This window comes from Rhipicephalus sanguineus, chromosome 11, assembly GCF_013339695.2.
Source record: "Rhipicephalus sanguineus isolate Rsan-2018 chromosome 11, BIME_Rsan_1.4, whole genome shotgun sequence".
Taxonomy (NCBI): Eukaryota; Metazoa; Arthropoda; class Arachnida; order Ixodida; family Ixodidae; genus Rhipicephalus; species Rhipicephalus sanguineus.
In genome coordinates, this window is record NC_051186.1 from 69052057 (window position 1) to 69070845 (window position 18789).

Below are 18789 nucleotides of genomic sequence, written 5' to 3' on the forward strand. Positions count from 1 at the left end.
TGCACTACAATAACTAATTGTGTAAAGATAAACAAAAGATCACAGGGCCCCTTATGTACCCGCCTAAGACGACTCGAAGGCGAAACCCGTCTGGTGTGGCTGTTTTACGGCGCAACCTCCTTTTTGTATGTTCATGTATGTGCTTGCACTGTGCGTGCATATACCTGTGTAACTGTAAAACATTCCAGTGGAGGGGGAGGGGGGGCGGGGCTGTGAAGAAACCTTGAAACCCCCTCTTTTACCTACAAACTGTAAAACTTTCGGGGGGAGGGAAGAGAGTATTGAACCTCCTTCCACCCCCCCCCCCCCCCCCGCTACGCCAATGTTTGAATCGCGTCCCTCGTTATGGCGACCTCGGACGCTATTTCGCTTGCTCGTTTGTTTGTTAACTCTACTCGGTAGGCATTGGTGTAGCCAGGGGTGGTTGTCGATTTCGTCCCCCCCTGCCCCGAAATTTTCAGTTTTGCATGTGCATATACGTATACACGCACAAAGTCTCGCACGGACACGCATAATGATTAGTTGCAACAAATTCCTGGCTGCAGTTCAAGCATGGGAGAGAAGAAGCGTCTCAGTGTGACGGCCGATTCTGCGATCCTTGACGCGTGCCGTGCGTTGGAGGTCGCATGCTGAGCGCTAAATTTTAATAGAGCAGCAACAGCACGGAACGTTATTCGCTCTCGAAAGGAAGATGAAGACGAAGGGCGGGGAAGAGACAGGGCGAGGAATGGGGAGGGGGGGGGGGGATGAATACCTCTACCAGTGATCTCCTGTTCACCGTGCCTCTTCGCAAGCTGATTTCATTTTGATGCCTGCAAATTCCTGTATTTCGTCGCTCCACCTTACCCTCTGCCGTCCCCGGTCGCGCATCCCATCTCTTGGCACCCATTCCGACGTCCTAACTGACCATCTGTTATCTGCCCTCATGACGTCACCTGTCCGAATCCACTCTTTTCTCATAAGGTCTACTGCGATGTCGGCTAGCCCTGTTTGTTCTCTGATCCCCTTTTCTGTGTTTCTATCCCTTACAGCTATCATTTATTCGTTCCATCGCACGCTGGGTGGTGGTGTTTTCCTTGCGTCCCTGTTTCTCTGAAAATCCAATGGTCGTAAACTTTTTCCGCTCTAGTGGCAGTGGTGAGTTGCCGGTCATGAGTTGAGAACGTCTACTGTATGCGCACCATGCATCTCCTCACCCTTGTTCAGGGGCGGTGCCAGGTGGGGACATGTGCACGGTGGGGGGGTAGACCCCTCCCACTTTTCGCCCACTAGCAAACACAGGCAAAACACAACGCATGTGCATATACGTAATTCCCGAGCTCTCTGCCATCCCCCCCTCCCGGAAGAACTTTGTTGTCGTGGGCGCCACCCCCTCCCCCACCCCGTAAAAAAATCCTGGCGCATCCACTGCCATTTTTATTTTCCTTCCCGATGCGTTTTACGCGTTACCTGACCGCTCCCTAGCATGGGGCGTTTCTGCTTCGACACAACTCTGAAATGTGTGTGTCAAAGTATATTTATTTATTTATTTATTTATTTATTTATTTATTTATTTCGGAATGTGCATTCTTACGCCGATGAATGCGGCGACGTTGTGACCAGAGACCGGAATGGCACGCACGCAGTATACGTGCCATTTCAGCGACATTCATGAAACACAGCTTGTGCCTGGGTGTCCACACCATCATAATGATATAGCGGCTCGTTTCGCTCTCGCCGTGCCCTTCTCCGCATCCCGCCTGGTGTGGCACTCCCATGGAGGGACGCGTTCGCGGCGCACCATGAGCGCACTCGCCGAAAGGCTAGTCCCTAGCTCCTCATGAAACGAGGAGGGTGTTGTTTCGCAAGCGCTTCGCGAAGTGCGGCGTAACTGAGTTCGTTCTCTGGACGGAGAGAGAGAGAAGAAGAACAAGAAGGCGAGAGGGTTGATGATGAGCTCTCGCGACGACGACGATCCGGCCTTATGTAAAAGGTCGCGTGCGCCGCGCGAAGCCACTACCCCGTTGCGCAAGCGGCGCGCTGCGCGCCGCGCTCGGCTACGCTAGACTGGCTCGCGACGCCAGGATTGTCGTCGGCGGCGTCTTCGTTGCGACGGCGGGTGGCGCGTTGCGCAAACCGCGCCAACCGCGCGCGCGTCAGGTCGGGTGCGCGGCTTTCTCCCTTAATTATTTTGTTGTATGTAGCTCTTTCTTTCGTTCTACGCTTTTGTTCTAGTTCGTTCGTTGCAATTGTTTCACTCTGTTTTGTTCCATGTATATATTTTTGAAGTTCTTTTGTTGTGCTTATTATTTTGTTCTGTGTCTCTGTTCGCTTGTTTATTTCTTTCTCTTTACATCTTTCGTATCATTTCTTTGTGCTACGCCTGCGTTCTTCTCAGTTTGCTGTCGTCGTTTGTTAAACTGAGAGCGCGCCACTTTTCGCGCCCTCGTCTTCTCACGTCGTCTCGAATTCAAGCCTTCGCGCGATTGTGCCCGTGCCTTTCGCAACACTGAGCATCGTAGGCTGACGAAACTTTCAACTCTGGTAGTGCGACGCCGGAACGAGGCGTGTGGAACCCGCGCGCAGCTTTTTTGCGCCAACATAGGTGAAGCCAGCACTCAACTTCCCGCAGGGCTGAAGGTCAAAAGAAGGGGGGGGGGGGTCGTCTGGTGGCCAGCCAATCATGCACAGAAACACTCCCTCCTCGCACTTACCCTCATGCAGCAAACTGCGGAAAACCCATGCATGTAATAATATCTTCAGAGTTTTAAAAACCACGATACGATTATGAGGCTCGCCGTAGTGGAGGGCTCCAGAAATTTTGACCACCTGGGGTTCTCTATAACGGGCACTGATATCGCACAGTGCACGGTCTTCTAGCCTTTCGCCTCCGTCGAAATGCGATCGCCGCGACCGTGACAGAACCCGCGACCTTCGGGTCAGCAGCCGAGCACCGTAACCGCTACAACCCATGCACGTCGACTGTCTCGAAATCTGGCTTAGGGTCAGCGACATGAAAGGGATACTGAACAGAAATAGGGAAAAAAATTACGAAAACATTGAAATTACGCACGGAAGACCCGATTGTTCCGATAAACAGAGTTCATTTCACATATTTTTTAAATAGTTGGCTATATATCTTCGGAGGATTGTGAGCTCGCGGCTGCATTCCATGCGTGCGCGGAGCTGCGCATCGACGGCAGTGACGTAATGGTTCGTAATGGTTCTGTGACTGTATACTAACAGAGGCGTGGGTTTTAGAGACCTGTGGCGCGATTTTGTGCGTGTTCTTAAAACGAACGGAGGCGGTGCGTTCTATCCAGCCGCACGCGATTGGTCAATGTAGGGCCGTGACGTAATCGCGCCACTGGGTGACTGTGCTACCATGGTTGGCACGCCAGTTTTCCGGGGACGTTAAACGTCACCTCTAGTTCACGGCGCGGCCGCTAGACGCGGCAGTTTGTGAAAAACATCTTACATTCATTATTTTCCTCTAGTTTCTCCCTGAAAACAAGGTCTTGCTAACCAATGTCAGCACCCAAGCTTTCAATTATACTTGAAATCCTGGCGGCAAAAGTTTTTGTTCAGTATCACTTTATCATTGGGCTTTTTCTTGTATTTAACCTTTCCGCCCACTTCCAGTGCTACGGTAGCCAACCGGTCTCAGTCCTGCAGCCCTACCCCTTCCCTTATTTCGCTTATCCTCCCCCCCCCCCCCTTTCCTCTTTCGTTGTCACTGTCAGCTCACGATGATAAGGATGATGATAGTCACGAAAATGAGGCTGTCAAACGTTGAAGATACAGTTTACAGTGAACAGGACACAATTTTACTCGGACAAAAGAAAATTTCGCTAAGTATAGAAGAAAACGGACGTCTATATAGGCCAAAGCCATGCGGACCGCGAACAGGGTCGCGAAGTTAACACGTAAGTACACTTATGGATGATAAATCGAACTCCCGTTAAAAGGGCGCTAGTTCGTGCTGATGTGTCCTTCGAGGAGTGTCTAACCAAAACGAAAAAAAATTTAAATCGTAACGGGCGCAGGCGGTGGATATGACGAACTCGGAGGTGCGACACGGTCTACATAGACGAACGAAGCGCCAACTTGAAGATAGTCTGTAGCTGGTTACGGGTATTATGAAACATGCTTGGTCTTTAGTATCGGCATTAACGCCCCGTCACTGTTTCTTGCTGTAAAAGAAACAACTATGTTTCATATATTATGGCGTGTCTACTATGGACTCAGGAGATCCTCTTGACGACGCCCATGAACAGGAGGAGCGACAGTTCTCGGTGCAGCACGTAGAAGATGAACGGCCGGTTGACCACGAACGGGATGGTGGTGCGCACGATGCTGGATTTGCGCGCGCGCACTTTGCTCTTCTTGCCCTCCTTCTTGAGGCAGCTGGTCTTGGGCTGCGCGGCAGAGCTGGGTGGAGTGGCGCTGCCGCTGCCCCGGCGATGCAACATCTCGGCCGACTCGTCGTTGCTGGCGCGGCGGCGGGCCATCGCCGAAGCTGCGGTTGAGAAGCGACATCGTCTTAAACTTAAAAACAAAACAAAAAAGGCATTACCTGCAGGTTTAGTTGTCATTAAGCCACGGTATATGATCATAGAACGCGTACAATCCGGATCAATTTCTACCACCTGGGGTTCTTTAACGTGTACTTAAATCTATAAGTACACGCGTTCTTCATTAGGTGGTCGACGGCAAAGTCTCGCTGTAAAGGCCCCCCCCCCCCCCCAATTTGCACTCTGCGACTGGCGCGGCGCGCAAGGTTGCTTGCTGTCGTTCTTTGTGGCTGACCTGCATAATTTCTCAAACGTAATGCAGGGGGGTGCAAAAGGGGTATCTTGCCCCCTCAAGCCGCACCAGCACTTGACCCCCACCCAAGCTACACCAGCGCTTCCCCCCTCCCACAACCGCGATGCAACACGCGGGATTGCACCCCCCAAGGCACAATCCTGCCGACACCGATGCCTTCCAATCTAATTTCACTTTAAAGCCCCTAACCACACGTACGCGTTACAACGCGTCCGCGCGTGGCGTGTAGACTCGGTGCTGCGCCTTCTCCCTATGGAGGGAGAGGGCACGCGGCTACACGAAGATGCGCGCCCTCTCTCTCCATATGGAGAGGGCGCGGCGCCGAGTCTGCACGCCACGAGCTGACGCGTTGTAACGCGTACGTGTGGTTAGGGCTTAATGCGCGCAACTGCGGCCATAACCACAACGCCCACGTCGGCATAATTTTGACGGCTCTGCCGGCTCTACGCAATTTCGACGGGTCCCGACCAACAAACTGCTCTGCCGCTGCGAATAGAGCGGCGAATTTTCACACATATTGTTCGTTCGCCGCTGACCGTTGCGGCGAGAGTGATCGGCCCTTTTTTCGCTGCGAGCGAATTTGCAGCCTGAAAGTATAGTAAGTGTTTTGAACTTGAACGTCCAAACCCAGCGAACTTATAAGTTACGCATGCGCACCTGGCGCCGGGCTGAACTCTTCGTCGTTTGAGCGGCTGGGGACGTCGGGAGGCGAGGAGTCGCCCGTGGAGCAGAAGGAGTAGCGTCGCGGCTTCGTCGGGTCGTTGACCATGTCGGCCACCGCGTGGTGGATCCACTCCGTGGCGTACATGTTCACTCCTTCGCCGAACATGCCCGACAGGTTGGCACGCTGCCAATCACGCACATATCGTCAAATCGTCAGCACAATGGCAGAAAATTGCGCGACACTGTAAAAAAGTATAATAAAATAAAATGCGGGGGCCTTTTCCCTATCGGCAAAATCGGGAGTAAGCGAAGCTTGGTGTGTGCATACCTGACCTACTTTCTATCTTTCTCTCTTAATATTGCACTGCGCAATGCTCCCTCCTAACTTTCCATTTCTCCATCTCGGGAAATCGGACGTTCATCGACGTGCTTAGCAGCGTAACACTTCAGTTGCTACAGGCAACAACGACGGTCATGCGTTCATATCCAAGCAACAATGACACCCATGGCAACGTGGAATATCAAGTCACTCCGATAAAAGATCGGATTGCCATATCGGAAACGGCTGATCTCTGACAAGCCCACGATCGAGAGAGCATCATTTATTGGAAAGCGGCGCCTACTAATATGCAGGTGACCAGCGCACTTTCGAGGGACGCATTTCTGTACACGCTCGCTGGCGCCGGATTTTTTGCTTATGCGACGCCGAAATCTGCGAGTTGTAAAAGCTTCCCGTAAAAGCAAGAGAAGAAAAACAAAGCAACTGTCCATTTGATGTCTAAAGTCGCAGGCGCCGGCTCTCCTAATCACACAGTTATGCAAAACCTTCGTGCAATACACGGGGCTTCGTATAGGTGGGATAAATTGTTCATGAACATTGACATAACAGCGCAGAAAACTGGACGATGAGCACACAGGACACATCGCCGTGGAGAGCTCAGCACGTAAGGTGTCGCGCTGCTGAGCTCGAGGGCGTGGGCTCGATTCCAGGCCGCATCATGGCGTCATTTCGATGGGAGAATGATGAAATAACACCCGTGTGCCCATATATATTCAGGTGCGCGTTAAAGAGCCCCAGGTTGTCGAAATCAATCCGGCGTTTCCCACTGCGGCGTACACCTCATGTCATGGCCTGAATTTGGTAGTTAATTATTATTATTATTATTATTATTATTATTATTATTATTATTATTATTATTATTATTATTATTATTATTATTATTATTATTATTATTATTATTATTGTTGTTGTTGTTGTTGTTGTTGTTGTTGCCTAGAGCTCCAACATGCCAGCTGCCTCACCTGACAACGGCAGTTGCGTGCACGCTTACGCCACCGGTTCCCGTTCTCCGACCACGCGAGATGCGAATGTCGCGTGCCCCGCGTCGTTTACCCTGATGGCGGTGCATGGCTGGAGAGAGCGGTACTATACTGCGTGACCCGTCGTTCACGAGTCGAGCCCTTTTTTTTTCTTTCGTCATGCGCTACGTACCTGTTCTAGATTCTTACTTTATGCAACAATTGGGGTCGCAGTTCCGTGGGCTGTGTCGGATAGCAAAATAAAAATAAGATCAAGAAAAGGCTAAAAGAGGGCAATTCCGAAACTATACAATGTAACCCGCCGAATGGCCCCTTCCCGCTGGCGAGCTTCTGCTCCCGCACTACTCTCCTCGTGGATGCCGAAAGATCACGAAAGTCACGAACACTTCGTCAATATTTGTGTTAGGGGGAACGGTAAACAAGTATGCGTGCGCAGTGGCGAGTGCTGTAGCATGCGCGCGTGCGCGCAGATCAGCGCAGCATGTGTGCGTTGTGGTTCGTATGCTGGCCGCTTTTATTTTTCAAAAGCGCAACTGAACGTTAGTTCTTTCTACCAGCAAGTAGCCAGCACTGCTACAGCCGCATTGATGGTTAATATAGTACGATATTTACATAAGTATGCGTAATAATAATTGTTGGGGTTTCACGTCCCAAAACCGCAATGTGATTATGAGGGACGCCGTAGTGGAGGGCTCCGGAAATTTTGACTAGGGTTCTTCGTGTATCTAAATCGAAGCACTCGGGCCTCTAGCATTGTTGCCTCCATCGGAATGCGGTCGCCGCGGCCGGGATTCGATCCCGCGACCTTCGGGTCAGCAGTCGAGCGCCATAACCACTATAGACCACCACGGCGGGTTCAGTTTTACGAGTTCGTGACATGAAAATATATGTACATGTCTCGTAGTGGGCGAATATTTCAAGACGCTATGACGTGCAACAAATGATATGTGAGAAAACATGCGCGATAACACTCTCCGCAGCGAAGCGAAATAACATGCGTGTCTCCGATGGTGCCTGCAGCCACTTGAATTAAGAAATGACCGTTCGCACCTCATATAACTGTCCAGTAGTGATTGCATTTGTAATTCAACTAAGCTGCCCAGCACTCTAAGGTGTTATACAGTAATTTGTGAGAAAAAAAAAAACGACCGTGATTGTTCGGTGGAACACGGAGAAAGCGGCAGCGCAGCCAGCAGTACCCGTATACAGCTGCACGGCGTCTCGAACCGGAAGTCGATGCGTAGGGGCGCCGTAGCCCATAATACTTTGCGAGAGTCAGGTTTTTTTTTTTTTTTTCGCTATGCACCTATTCGATCCCGCGACCTTCGGGTAAGCACCAGAGCACCATAATTACTAAACCACCGCAGTGGATAGTAAGATATGCGTGGGCTGCTTCAACGCTTGCTCTGGCGGCGCTACTGCCATCTGTAGCGATGCACGCATTTGAAACCGTATAGCAAATTACAGGCTTCAGTAAACGCAGTGTGTTAGTGATCCGAAGGACCTTACGAAAGGGTTGGTAAACAGTCGTCAAATGCGGTTTGGGGTTCCTTTAATATGCGTGCTCAAGCCGCCACGGTATAGTCTAGTGGTTATGGCACTCGACTGTTGACCCGAAGGTCGCGGGGTCGAAACCCGGCCGTGGCGGCCGCATTTTCGATGGAGGCGAGATTGCTTGAGGCCCGTGTGCTTAGATTTAGGTGCACGTTAAAGAACCCCAGGTGGACGAAATTTCCGGAGCCTTCCACTACGGCGTCCCTCATAATCATATCGTGGTTTTGGGACATTAAATCCCGACAATTATTAGTATGGGTGCTCAACTTCGGTCGTTTACGTATGGTATTTTCTGTTGTGTCGTCGGTCTCCAGCAGGACCGAGCCATTACGTAGCAAAAGTGCAGTATGATCGTTGCACTGATAAAGTATGCAAATACAGGAATCTTGCCTGAGTGGCACGACAAATAAACAACCAAATGACAAGTTACGGCGGTGTTTGTCGCTTCGTATCAGTTTCTCCAAACTTTTTTAATCATTCATCCCTCGTGGCATGTAGCAATGTTCTACTTCCTGATCTATGGTTATATTCTTAGAGGCGGACATTATTTGCGCGGGAAATCTTTAGAGTAATCTTGCATTCGACGAAGCTTCTTCGTTAACCACCTTGCGGCACTTATTGCAATTCACGGGTTGTAACGAGTGACTTGGAAAGTCACGTAACAATGTAAGGAGGGTGGATGTCAGTCAAGCGCGGAGGCGTGCTCAAGGTTTTCCATTTATGGAAGGCATGTTTCACGTTTCGCTTGCTCCCTGACAAGAGCAAGTAAACCCGCCCGTCCCTTTGTAAAATAATTCTGGAGCCTCCAGTAAAAGTTGTTGTTGGGCTAGTTGGTACATTCTTCAAGAAAGGAGAAGAATAAAGTTGGTTGCGAGTGACGCTCTTTTCTTTCGCGTGCATTTTCGTGGCGGTTTGCGTCTTGTAATTTCTTGAATTCTGGAGCCGTCCCTACCGACTACCCCTCATCCCAATTTTCTTGCTCAATTTGCATATGAAATAGCTCTCTGTAAATATATCACACGCCACCCCCACGTTCACAAATGGTTGACGCCCCACCCTCCGAAACCAGAATCGTTGTAAACACCTGCATCAGCACGCGTTGTACAGAATGTGCATACATACGTCGCTGAAGAGGTCGGATAGGCCCATGTAGTAGAGTATGGACTCCAGGCGCATGCCCATGTCCAGCTTGAGCCTGGGCAGACAGAGCTCGACGTCCGGCGTGCGCGCCATGCGCTGCGGCAGCTCCAGCAGCTTGTTCAGGTTCTGGCGCTCCTCGAGCGTGTGGAAGTCGTGACGCTGGTGCGGCATCACGATCACCAGCGACGTCTTGTCGCCCTGCAGCGTGCCACGTCATCTGTCGTTGTTTCGATCGCTAATAAATACGCTGGATTTATTGTTCATTTTCGAAGGCTATATTAAAAGTGACGCAAAACCTCCGATGTGGTTTCGTCACGCTTTGATTATGCATGTCCTCCTGTCTTTCTTTTCGATCGTACTTTTCATTCTCAAGACCATATTGTGTAACGCACAGTTAAAAGGCACACTTTAATGAACTATAGTGAGTTGGGCGAACTTGTGCCCGAGAAGGAAGCAGGAGATAACTAAAACGGAAGTCCCCGAGCAGCTCTGGAGAAGAGTCCTCTTCCAGCTCTAAAAGCTCCACCTCTTCTTCTTTTTCCTCTGGTTGTGTCCCACGTGGTTCGCGCGCAGCTGTTCTGGCCTGGGTCAAGCAGGCACGCGCTCTTCGTCACGCATTTACCTTCTTTCGCACGTATGCCACAAACAATTGGGAGGGCGTACAAATCGTCCTGGGCGCGTAGTTTGAAACCACCTTGTGTCAATATGAATGGCGGTGCTTGCGATGTACTTCTTTCCCCTTCTGTGTCGTTTGCACCGCGGAAGAGACAATATTGAATAGCTTGAACTTTCCGAGTACAGCAATTCTCTTTAGGCAAACTGCAGGCTTGAAAAGTATGGACAGAAACTCTCCAAGTACGAAAGAGAAAGGCAGAGTGACCTGACAGAGGTGCTGACAAGCAACCTATATTCAGACAACTTCGCTCTCATTATAGGTAGCGAATTTCCGCGCTGATTACTATATACTCTGTAAACTAGTAAGCTGTCCCCGTTCATCTTTTGTGGCGTGGTTTATAACGACCTGTCCCCGAGCTGGAGCGCTATTCTGGACACTGTAAAATACCGCCATATTGTCAAATTTTGGACCAATAAAACAGGCCGTAGCGGCCCTCCAGGCCAATCGGAGGTGACAAGATGGCGGTTTTCGACAGTGTCCGGAACAGAAGCTTGGTAACGTAGTTTTTTGGGGCGTGTTGGTATGTCGTACCGAGGTTTTATAGCGCACGAAAAACGCGGACGAAGAAAAGCGTGACACAGACGGGCGCTACCAAATGTTTATTTCCAAAACAGGAACCACATATATAGGCAACATCGTTTTACAATCGTGATCACTATGCGCAGTTTGCAATACTCAACTATCTTTACGTAGATATGCTAACTCCTTACAGGATATAGGACAATACATGGCTCGGAAACAGTTATCCGCCAGCCTATCTATCAGCCTCGATTATTTCGACCCCTGCTGGTACTAACAATTGAGCAATCTTGAAAAATTGGCATACATGTGCACGTGGTACAAGCATCGTCACCTGCACTGGCACATTGTACTGCAATGCCTGCAATGCCTGCAGTGCAATGCAATATTGCAATGCCTGCAGTGTGCCTTTCTTTGTGCGTGTTTTCGAGCGCTATCAAACCTCAGTCCAAAACAGCCTCTCTATAATAGGTGCAGTGAGATGAGAGTTAAAAGCGCGGGCGTGCCTTGTGTGTGACCTCGACGGCGGTGAAGCACAGGTCTCTGTCGACGATGTAGCCGTACTCGTCGATGCGCGCCACCATCTCGACCTCGACCTCGCTGCCTTCCTCGTCGTCGTTGCTCGCGTGGAACTCGTGCCGTCGCAGCTCGGTCTCGTAGAACGGGTCCGTCCACACGGCCCGGAACTGAATCCCGTTCACGATGCACAAGCGCGTCGCCGACGTCACCGCACCGGGCGTGAGGATCTGGGCGCGAGCCGGTACATGCAGTGACCAAGTGACTACACTACACTCTTGGTGAGCTGGTAACGCGGTCCACGGTCCCCTATGCATTTGCCTATGACGACTCTAAGGCGAAAGCCATCGCCTTTTACTGCTTTGTCGACTATATGAATATATATAGTCGATTGTTCTGAGGAGACTGCATTTTCATCCTGTACGTGTGCGCATTCCCACAGAATCTCTTCTAGGGTGGTGTGTTTTGTGACTTTTTTCTGACATATAGTTTACACATCTCGGTACGGTTAGGTGTAAATGAGATTTAGGTGCACCGGGAACGTTCTGGTTTGAAGTCGCCCTCGGTCAACCGCCTGAGATCTAATTGGGAGCTATAAGAGGTGGGAATCTGCACCGCGACTTTTGGTAGCATTGGGTGATGTCACAAAATCTGGACATTCTGTTTGGTTATTCAGTGGACGAAAAGATTCGGCACGAATCAGCAAGATCAGCAGAATCCTAGATAAGACAGCTGTATGTATGTATCGAAAAAAATATTGTTCCGGTTAAAGCGAAACAGCTGCTATAAGCGGTTTCTAGTTGAAACGCAAGAAGAACTCTACAAAACGCCGGGTTAGGGAATGCGCCATCTCCAGGGAGCGAACACATTAGCAAAAGAAGTCCTGTTTCCACTTTAATACTGCCTGTATTAAAGTTGGGCAGGTTGGTACTGATTCATGATGTTTAACAGCGCAGTGGACAAGGTCCTGTTTTTATTTTCAACCGTTCCTGGTCATTTTGCGCTGTTCAACATCACGAATACTACTTGTAGAGTGTGTTTTATGATTGACCATTAGTTTGGCGCCGCCCTACAACGACCTGAGGCGTTGGTTAACGATGATACGAATAGGCCCCTCACCTCCTTGACCTGGTGGTCGGTGTGCTCTCGCACCCAGCTGTTTATCTGTCGGCGCACCATCTCGGAGTCCTCGACGAAGTCCACCTCGTGTACGGTGCCGCCGTACACGCGTCGCACCGTCGCCCAGTACTCGTCCGTCGGCCGATGGCCCATGCGCACGAAGGCGCCCGTCGCCAGCCGGAGCTCCATCTGGCGGGAGTTTAGACAACAAAATGATGGGTTTTAATACTGTCAGGTTTATTTTGGCCTTAAAAAAACCCCGATGACCGCTGATGACCGCTGACAACCGCGGCGGGCGCGGGCACCCGACGCATCATTTGTTACCAGAAAAACCAAGAGTTTAGTCCCAGTGGACGAACCGTGATGATGGTCGTCTTTAGTGGCATCCCATTTGGAACGGGGCTGCAAGCATTCGCCACTTTGTTAACAATTCTGTACTTTCTTTATAACCCCTGTTTGTACGATATACTGTTACCTATATTTCTTTAACGACTCTTGTTTCATCAATGTCTTCTTGCTTTTCTTCCCCACCGGTACATACTCTAAACGTCTCTTGGTTATGTCATCCTGTGACAAGTTAATACTCCCATTCACTTTGAAACCCAGGAACTTCTTATCCCGACATCCCATTACAGTGTGCTGCACGTGTTACGGACGTTGTTTGTAGCAGACACATGCCTCCTCCTGTTGTGAGTCCCCGATTCTGTGGACCACCTCCGCCTGGCGGATAGGCTGAAGCGGCGCCGGCTATAGGGTGAATGATGTCGACTAGGCTGTAGGCTTGGGTTTGGAAATTCATGTCAGTAGACTTACAGCGCGAGTACTCAAAACTAGAAGACGGCACACTGCGCAGTGTGTCGTCTTTTTCCTTGTATTTGTGTACTTGCGCTGTAAGTCCACTGCTAGGGTCAATGACATCTCGAACGGGGGATCCGTACCGGACTACGTGTATCTTAGAGCTTCTTGCTGGGCGAGTTGGTGCATGTCTCATTATCGGATATGTTGCGCAAAGAACGAACACAGGAAACAAAAAGACAGCTTTTTTTTTTCTCTGTGTCTGTTCTTTGCGCAGCATGTCCCACTATATAAGACTACATATATATTGGCTAAGGAACTTGCCGCCGATAATCACCGCACCATACTTAACACGAGTGCTCGCAGTTGTTTGGGCGTTTCATGTGTACTCACGTCTCCGCTCTCGCCCCTCATCCGCTTGATGAGTTCGACCATCTCTCGCTGCGTCTCGAACAGGCCCCGGTCGATGTGCATGAGTCGCATGATCTCCTCGGCGGTGGCGTTCCTCGCCCCGGCCAGCGTCATGGACAGTCCGGTGGCCAGGGCGAACGGCGAGAAGAACATGTTCTCCAGCGGCTTGGCGTTCGTGTACCGGCAGTACACGTCCAGTCCCAGGCTGTTGCAGCAGTTCACCGCCAGCCGGAGGTTGTCCAGGGGATTCCCCGGCATCTTGGCTCGTGGCGACGCGACGTCGAGGTTTCTTCCTCGGTTGCGGCGGCGCGCCCTCCTCGCCTTGTCCCCGAGGCACCGCGCAGCGATGCCGACGTGCGCGCGTGTTCAGTGTCTTCCTGTTCTTGCTCCTCATCGATAGCTTGTACCCACTACGGGAAATTGGCCCAAGATTGTGGTGGTGATGGCGCTCTGATCGGGCTCGTGCCCACACCGGGTGATAGGCACAGAATTGGCCGTTGGATTGATTGATTGATTGATTGATTGATTGATTGATTGATTCATTCATTCATTCATTCATTCATTCATTCATGGAAACAACTTTATTGAGGTCTTACGAGACGCGCGCTCAGTGGGCAACTCCCACGTCTTAAAACATAATCAAACGAATTGAAAAGAAAAGATAAAACGTTAGTAGCCCTTCCATTAGCAAGAAAATGACGATGATGATGCTCCTGAGATGATTGGCACCATGATTAGCGCCTATACCTACTCAGATCATGTAGTAATTTGCGGCGCATTTTAACCAAGAGGACTCGTAATGTGTGAAGATGGCCGATAATTATAATAGTTATATTTGTAACATACGCGTAAACTCGTACGCTGATGGTCGCTTCTGTAGTGCAGCGGTTACGGTGCTCGGCTGCCGATTCGAAAGTCGCAGCTTCGATCCCGGGCGTGGCGGTCGCATTTCTATGGAGGCGGAATTCTAGAGGCCTGTGTACCATGCCACGTGAGTGCGTGCACGTTAAAGAACACCAGATGGTCCGAATCGCCGGAGCCCTCCACTACGACGTGAAGCATACCGCCGTTTCGGCAGAAATTAAGGATCCCGGGTTATCTAGATCAATCCTTAGTCATCCAATGCGGCGTGTCTCGCAATTATGTCATGGTTAATTGAAACGTAAAATTTAATTTTAATTGGACGATCTCTCAAGCACACGTCATTCACCAAGCAGGACAAAGGGGATACGGTAGCTCGCAGCAGCCACCAAATGCGTGTCTTTTAATGAACGTAAGAAGTTGTAAAAAAAAAAAAGAAGCATGGCTCGTTCCACAGGTCTATCTATATAGCGTGCACCGATTCCTTTTCGGAGTTCCGAAATATGGCGGACCACCGGGCTTCTGCGGACAAAGGGGCCACACAGTCAGACCAGCGCCGAGTTGTCGGGACTCTCGAGGCGCCACTCTAGCGGCTGTCGGACGCAGCCGAAAAGGAAGATGGCGCCGGTGGCCGTGCTCCGCACGAAGAACAGGAAGGGCCTGTCGACCAGGAACTGCGTGGTGGGCGCCACCTTGGACACCACCTCGTTGACCAGCGCCGAGGTGCGGGTGATCTCGTTGCCGTCCTCGGACACCTGCGTCATGGTGATGATGACGAAGACCACCATCTTTATGTCCATTAATTTTAACGCGATAGTGTTGAAGAGCTCGTTTCGCAGAAATTGCGGTGTCGGTGTCGTCGGCGTTTTTGTTTGTGAACGAAAAAGCTGGTGTCGAGACAACTCCAGACGGGCTTCTTTCCAACACAAATTCTGTACTGTTACACCTATCCCATTGCATTTACACCTCAGTGTAAGTGCAATGTAACACCTCAGTGTTACACCTCATTTACATCTCATTGCCTAGCCCCCCGGGCCGACCTCTTTCACATACTTCGGGGATACAGAGAAAGAAAGGAAGAAAGAAAGAAAGAAAGAAAGAAAGAAAGAAAGAAAGAAAGAAAGAAAGAAAGAAAGAAAGAAAGAAAGAAAGAAAGAAAGAAAGAAAGAAACGAGGGAAGGAAGAAAGATATACATAGAAATAGAAAGAGAGAAATAAAGAGAAAGATAGAAAAAAGATAGGTGAGAGAACGAGAACTTAGGGAGAGAGCGAGAGAAGATAGAAAGAAAGAGAGAAATAGAGAGAAAGAAAAGCAAGAAAGAGAAGAAAAGATAGAAAAAAAGAGAGAGCAAGCATAGCGATGTATAGCAAGGGGTCGGAAAGGGAAGTGCGGGTGAGGAGGAGGGAAAGAAGGAGGGCAACGCCACCAGCTCCGCCTCCTCCTCAGTTTTCGCACCACTATAGTGAGTATATAGCTGCCCGAAATTTTTTGATAACGCTATCACGCTGTGACACACACACACAAACACACACACACACACACACACACACGCACGCACGCACGCACGCACGCACGCACGCACCTCTACGGTGACGGCCTGTATGATCTCGGTGGTGTGCAGGCCCTTGAATCCCGAGATGTTGGTGAACTGCGCCTGCGCGGGGTCGAAAGGCCGGTGCGAGCCGAGTCCCTCGAGCAGGTCTCGCAGCTTGTTGCGCGACGTCAGCACGAACTTGGGCAGGCCGAGTTTCACGTTGGCGCGTGGACGCATCTGCTTGGTCACCTCCCACAGGGTGTCGCCGGCCAGCAGGCTCTGCTGGATCAGCCGAAGGCCGTCCACCTCCGTGGGCAGGATCTGCGCACACACCTCGGGAGTCTCGTTGACTGGATACATAGACACCGCGCGTTATGTACAGTGTAAACGATTCAGATTAGGAGGCTCAGTTCACGAAGCACTTTTTTTCTTAGATGTCTGAACTACCTATCTCCTAGCCCAGGATGTATCTTGTCCATGTTTCACTGTGATCAACCATATCACATCAATATCCGCCATGATGATCTAGTGGTTATGGTGCTCGTCTGCTGACCCGAAGGTCGCGGGATCGAATCTCGGCCATTCCGTTGGACGCGAAATGCTAGAGGCCCGTGTCGGGCGCGCCACAAATTGCAAGAAACAATCCATTGACCTCTCCGGGCCTTTCGGTATCCCTGGCATTGGAAGGGACGTCACCATGTGCGTACAGTCATGAAATGCACAAAAGAAGCTGTTTGTCTGCTTGCAGGCGCTCGCGCTCGCCGCTCTTCCTCCTCGCATGGTGACGAGGAGCACTCGACCAGGAGGGAAAAAAACGAAACGAGCGAGGCCCTCTTTTGTATTATCAAACGCGTGTAACTCCTCTATTGCGGCACCGTTTCGAAAAATTATCGAGGCTACGTGTTCGTTGAGGACTCGTGCACATCTGCAACACCACAACTAAATTTCGAATTCTGGGTGGCATTAGGGGCCATTTAAAACATCGATCCCTATAGCTGGGTGGCGTGCAAGGTCGACACCGGCGTTAGTCCGTCTGTGTTTTAGCGGTAGTCGATTATTACTTATTATTGGTTATTGGCGTACCAGCACCATGGAGAGCTTTCCCGTGCGGTAGGGCACCTCGAGAGCCCGGATGCGCAGCGAGGGCACCTCGGCGTACGGGAAGCGGCCCGTGCGCGTCATCATGCGCACATCGAGCGTGTCGGCCCGCGACACGTAGAACTTCATCATGTGCGTGGCGTTCGGGTAGAACTTGTCCTTCCAGAGGCCCTTGAAGTAGACCGCGCTCACGAGCACCATGGAAGAGCTGGCGCCGAACGTCTTTCGCGTCACCACGGCGGGCACCTTGCCGTTGGTCGCGTTGCTGCACCACTCGTTGATGGCGCGCACGTACGTCTGATCCGGGCTCTGCGCGTGTGTCACGTCGTTTTCGTTATAACGAACGAACCTCGTTATAACGAAGGGGACCCTAAATTACTTCGTTATATGCGTCTTGGCGAATTTGCGCAAGAAGAGGGGGACAAAGATGAACATCACAAGGACGAGTTCAAATTCCTCCTTGTCCTTGCGCTCGTCCTTGTGAATTACTCGTCTTTTCCCCCGTGTTCTCGCGCAAATTCGCTAAGATGAATATTTTGAAACTATAGGTCCACTCGCAGTTTTGCTTCGTTATATGCGAACAAAGAATATAATAATAATTCATTGGGGTTCAAAGTCCCAAAACCACGGTATGATTGCAAGGGACGCCGCAGTGGAGGGCTCCGGAAATTTCGACCACCCGGGGTTCTTAAACGTGAACCTAAAATCTAAGTACACGGGCCTCGAGAATTTTCGATGGAGGTGGAAATGCTTGAGGCCCGTGTACTTAGATTTTAGGTTCACGTTTAAGAACCCCGGGTGGTCGAAATTTCCGGAGCCCTCCACTACGGCGTCCCTTGCAATCATACCGTGGTTTTGGGACTTTGAACCCCAATGAATTAAATTAATTAATTCATCCTCACGTGTCTCTTTGTGGCACTTCAAACTAAGTAGACGGGAACACGAGAAGGTGAAATTGCGACAGAAGAACAATTTACGCATAACCACATTTTAACCAGGTTTCTTGATCTCGCAACGACATTTTAAAAGCATGACTGTGAATTGCCTTTCAATGTTTATTTTTCTTTTTATGCTACCTTTCGCATTTCGAGCCTCGCGCGAACTATAAGTCTCTGTTCGTTAAAGCCGATATCGCGGCGGCTGTTTTGGGCTTCTTTATAAAAAAAAATAAATGTCACTGAAATGAAGCGCGGCCAACGAGAGTCTCCTCCCTGTTCTAAAGAGAGTTCTATATACTATGTAAGTTATACACGTGGCAAAAGAGAAACTGTTTGTCTTAGAGTGCAGCTGGCGAAAACCGTTACAAAAAAAAAAAAAACTTTAACGACGCATTTTCTCCGCGTATACATTCAGTTGTAGAGCTCGCTGTCGACTATAATTAATTTTTTTTACAGCCTTAAAGGCAAGCGGCGTTAACCGTGAGACAACCGAACACGTAATAACGGGGTGCGCCGGTATAGAGCAAGCGCTTGTACCTCGAAGTCGACGTTCTGCGCGGTGGTCATGTACTTGGCCTCGATCTGCGACCGGAAGGTTGCCAGCAGCGGACAGTTGGACTGCAGGAACATCCGGTTCGCCACGTAGAACGTGTGTTCGGCCGACTCGGTCTGCGCCAGTCAAACCAGTGGTACAGACATGTTGCCTTAATTCATAGGGAAGCGCTTTAGTGCTTGAAGCGAGGTCGAGTTGTCTTAGAACGCGCCGTTGTAAAGCGATGTTCCGTAAACAAGAAGAGAAATGTAAATTCTGTGCTAAGCTAAGGAAATGACGGAGCAT

The 18789-nt window shown here is 50.3% G+C and overlaps 3 protein-coding genes across 3 annotated transcripts in view; 1 reads left to right on the forward strand and 2 right to left on the reverse strand.

Moving 5' to 3' along the window:
- Window positions 1-18789, forward strand: part of LOC119374742 (proteoglycan 4) — a 213212-nt gene that overhangs the window by 6385 nt on the left and 188038 nt on the right. The gene's annotated exons all lie outside the window — the stretch shown is intronic.
- On the reverse strand, window positions 4224-13777 carry LOC119375107 (leukocyte elastase inhibitor A). The gene is made up of 6 exons (XM_037645302.1): window positions 13502-13777; window positions 12314-12502; window positions 11185-11424; window positions 9466-9681; window positions 5464-5653; window positions 4224-4498 (listed from the first exon to the last, which is right to left on the reverse strand). Exons 1-6 carry the CDS (start codon window positions 13775-13777, stop codon window positions 4224-4226), a joined length of 1386 nt encoding a protein of 461 aa, XP_037501230.1.
- Window positions 14788-18637, reverse strand: LOC125760390 (leukocyte elastase inhibitor-like). The gene is made up of 4 exons (XM_049420432.1): window positions 18489-18637; window positions 16999-17322; window positions 15964-16236; window positions 14788-15135 (listed from the first exon to the last, which is right to left on the reverse strand). Exons 1-4 carry the CDS (start codon window positions 18579-18581, stop codon window positions 14926-14928), a joined length of 900 nt encoding a protein of 299 aa, XP_049276389.1. The 5' UTR covers window positions 18582-18637; the 3' UTR covers window positions 14788-14925.

Coding starts and splice junctions, on each gene's coding strand:
- LOC119375107 (XM_037645302.1), bottom strand. CDS start 13,777: ATGCCGGGGAATCCCCTGGACAACCTCCGGCTGGCGGTGAACTGCTGC. Junction 12,503..13,501: donor TGAGGGGCGAGAGCGGAGAC/GTGAGTACACAT, acceptor AACTCCCGCCAG/ATGGAGCTCCGGCTGGCGAC. Junction 9,682..11,184: donor CCGTCGAGGTCACACACAAG/GCACGCCCGCGC, acceptor GGCACGCTGCAG/GGCGACAAGACGTCGCTGGT.
- LOC125760390 (XM_049420432.1), bottom strand. CDS start 18,581: ATGTTCCTGCAGTCCAACTGTCCGCTGCTGGCAACCTTCCGGTCGCAG. Junction 16,237..16,998: donor GAAAGCTCTCCATGGTGCTG/GTACGCCAATAA, acceptor GTGTGTGCGCAG/ATCCTGCCCACGGAGGTGGA. Junction 15,136..15,963: donor TACAGGCCGTCACCGTAGAG/GTGCGTGCGTGC, acceptor ACCATGACGCAG/GTGTCCGAGGACGGCAACGA.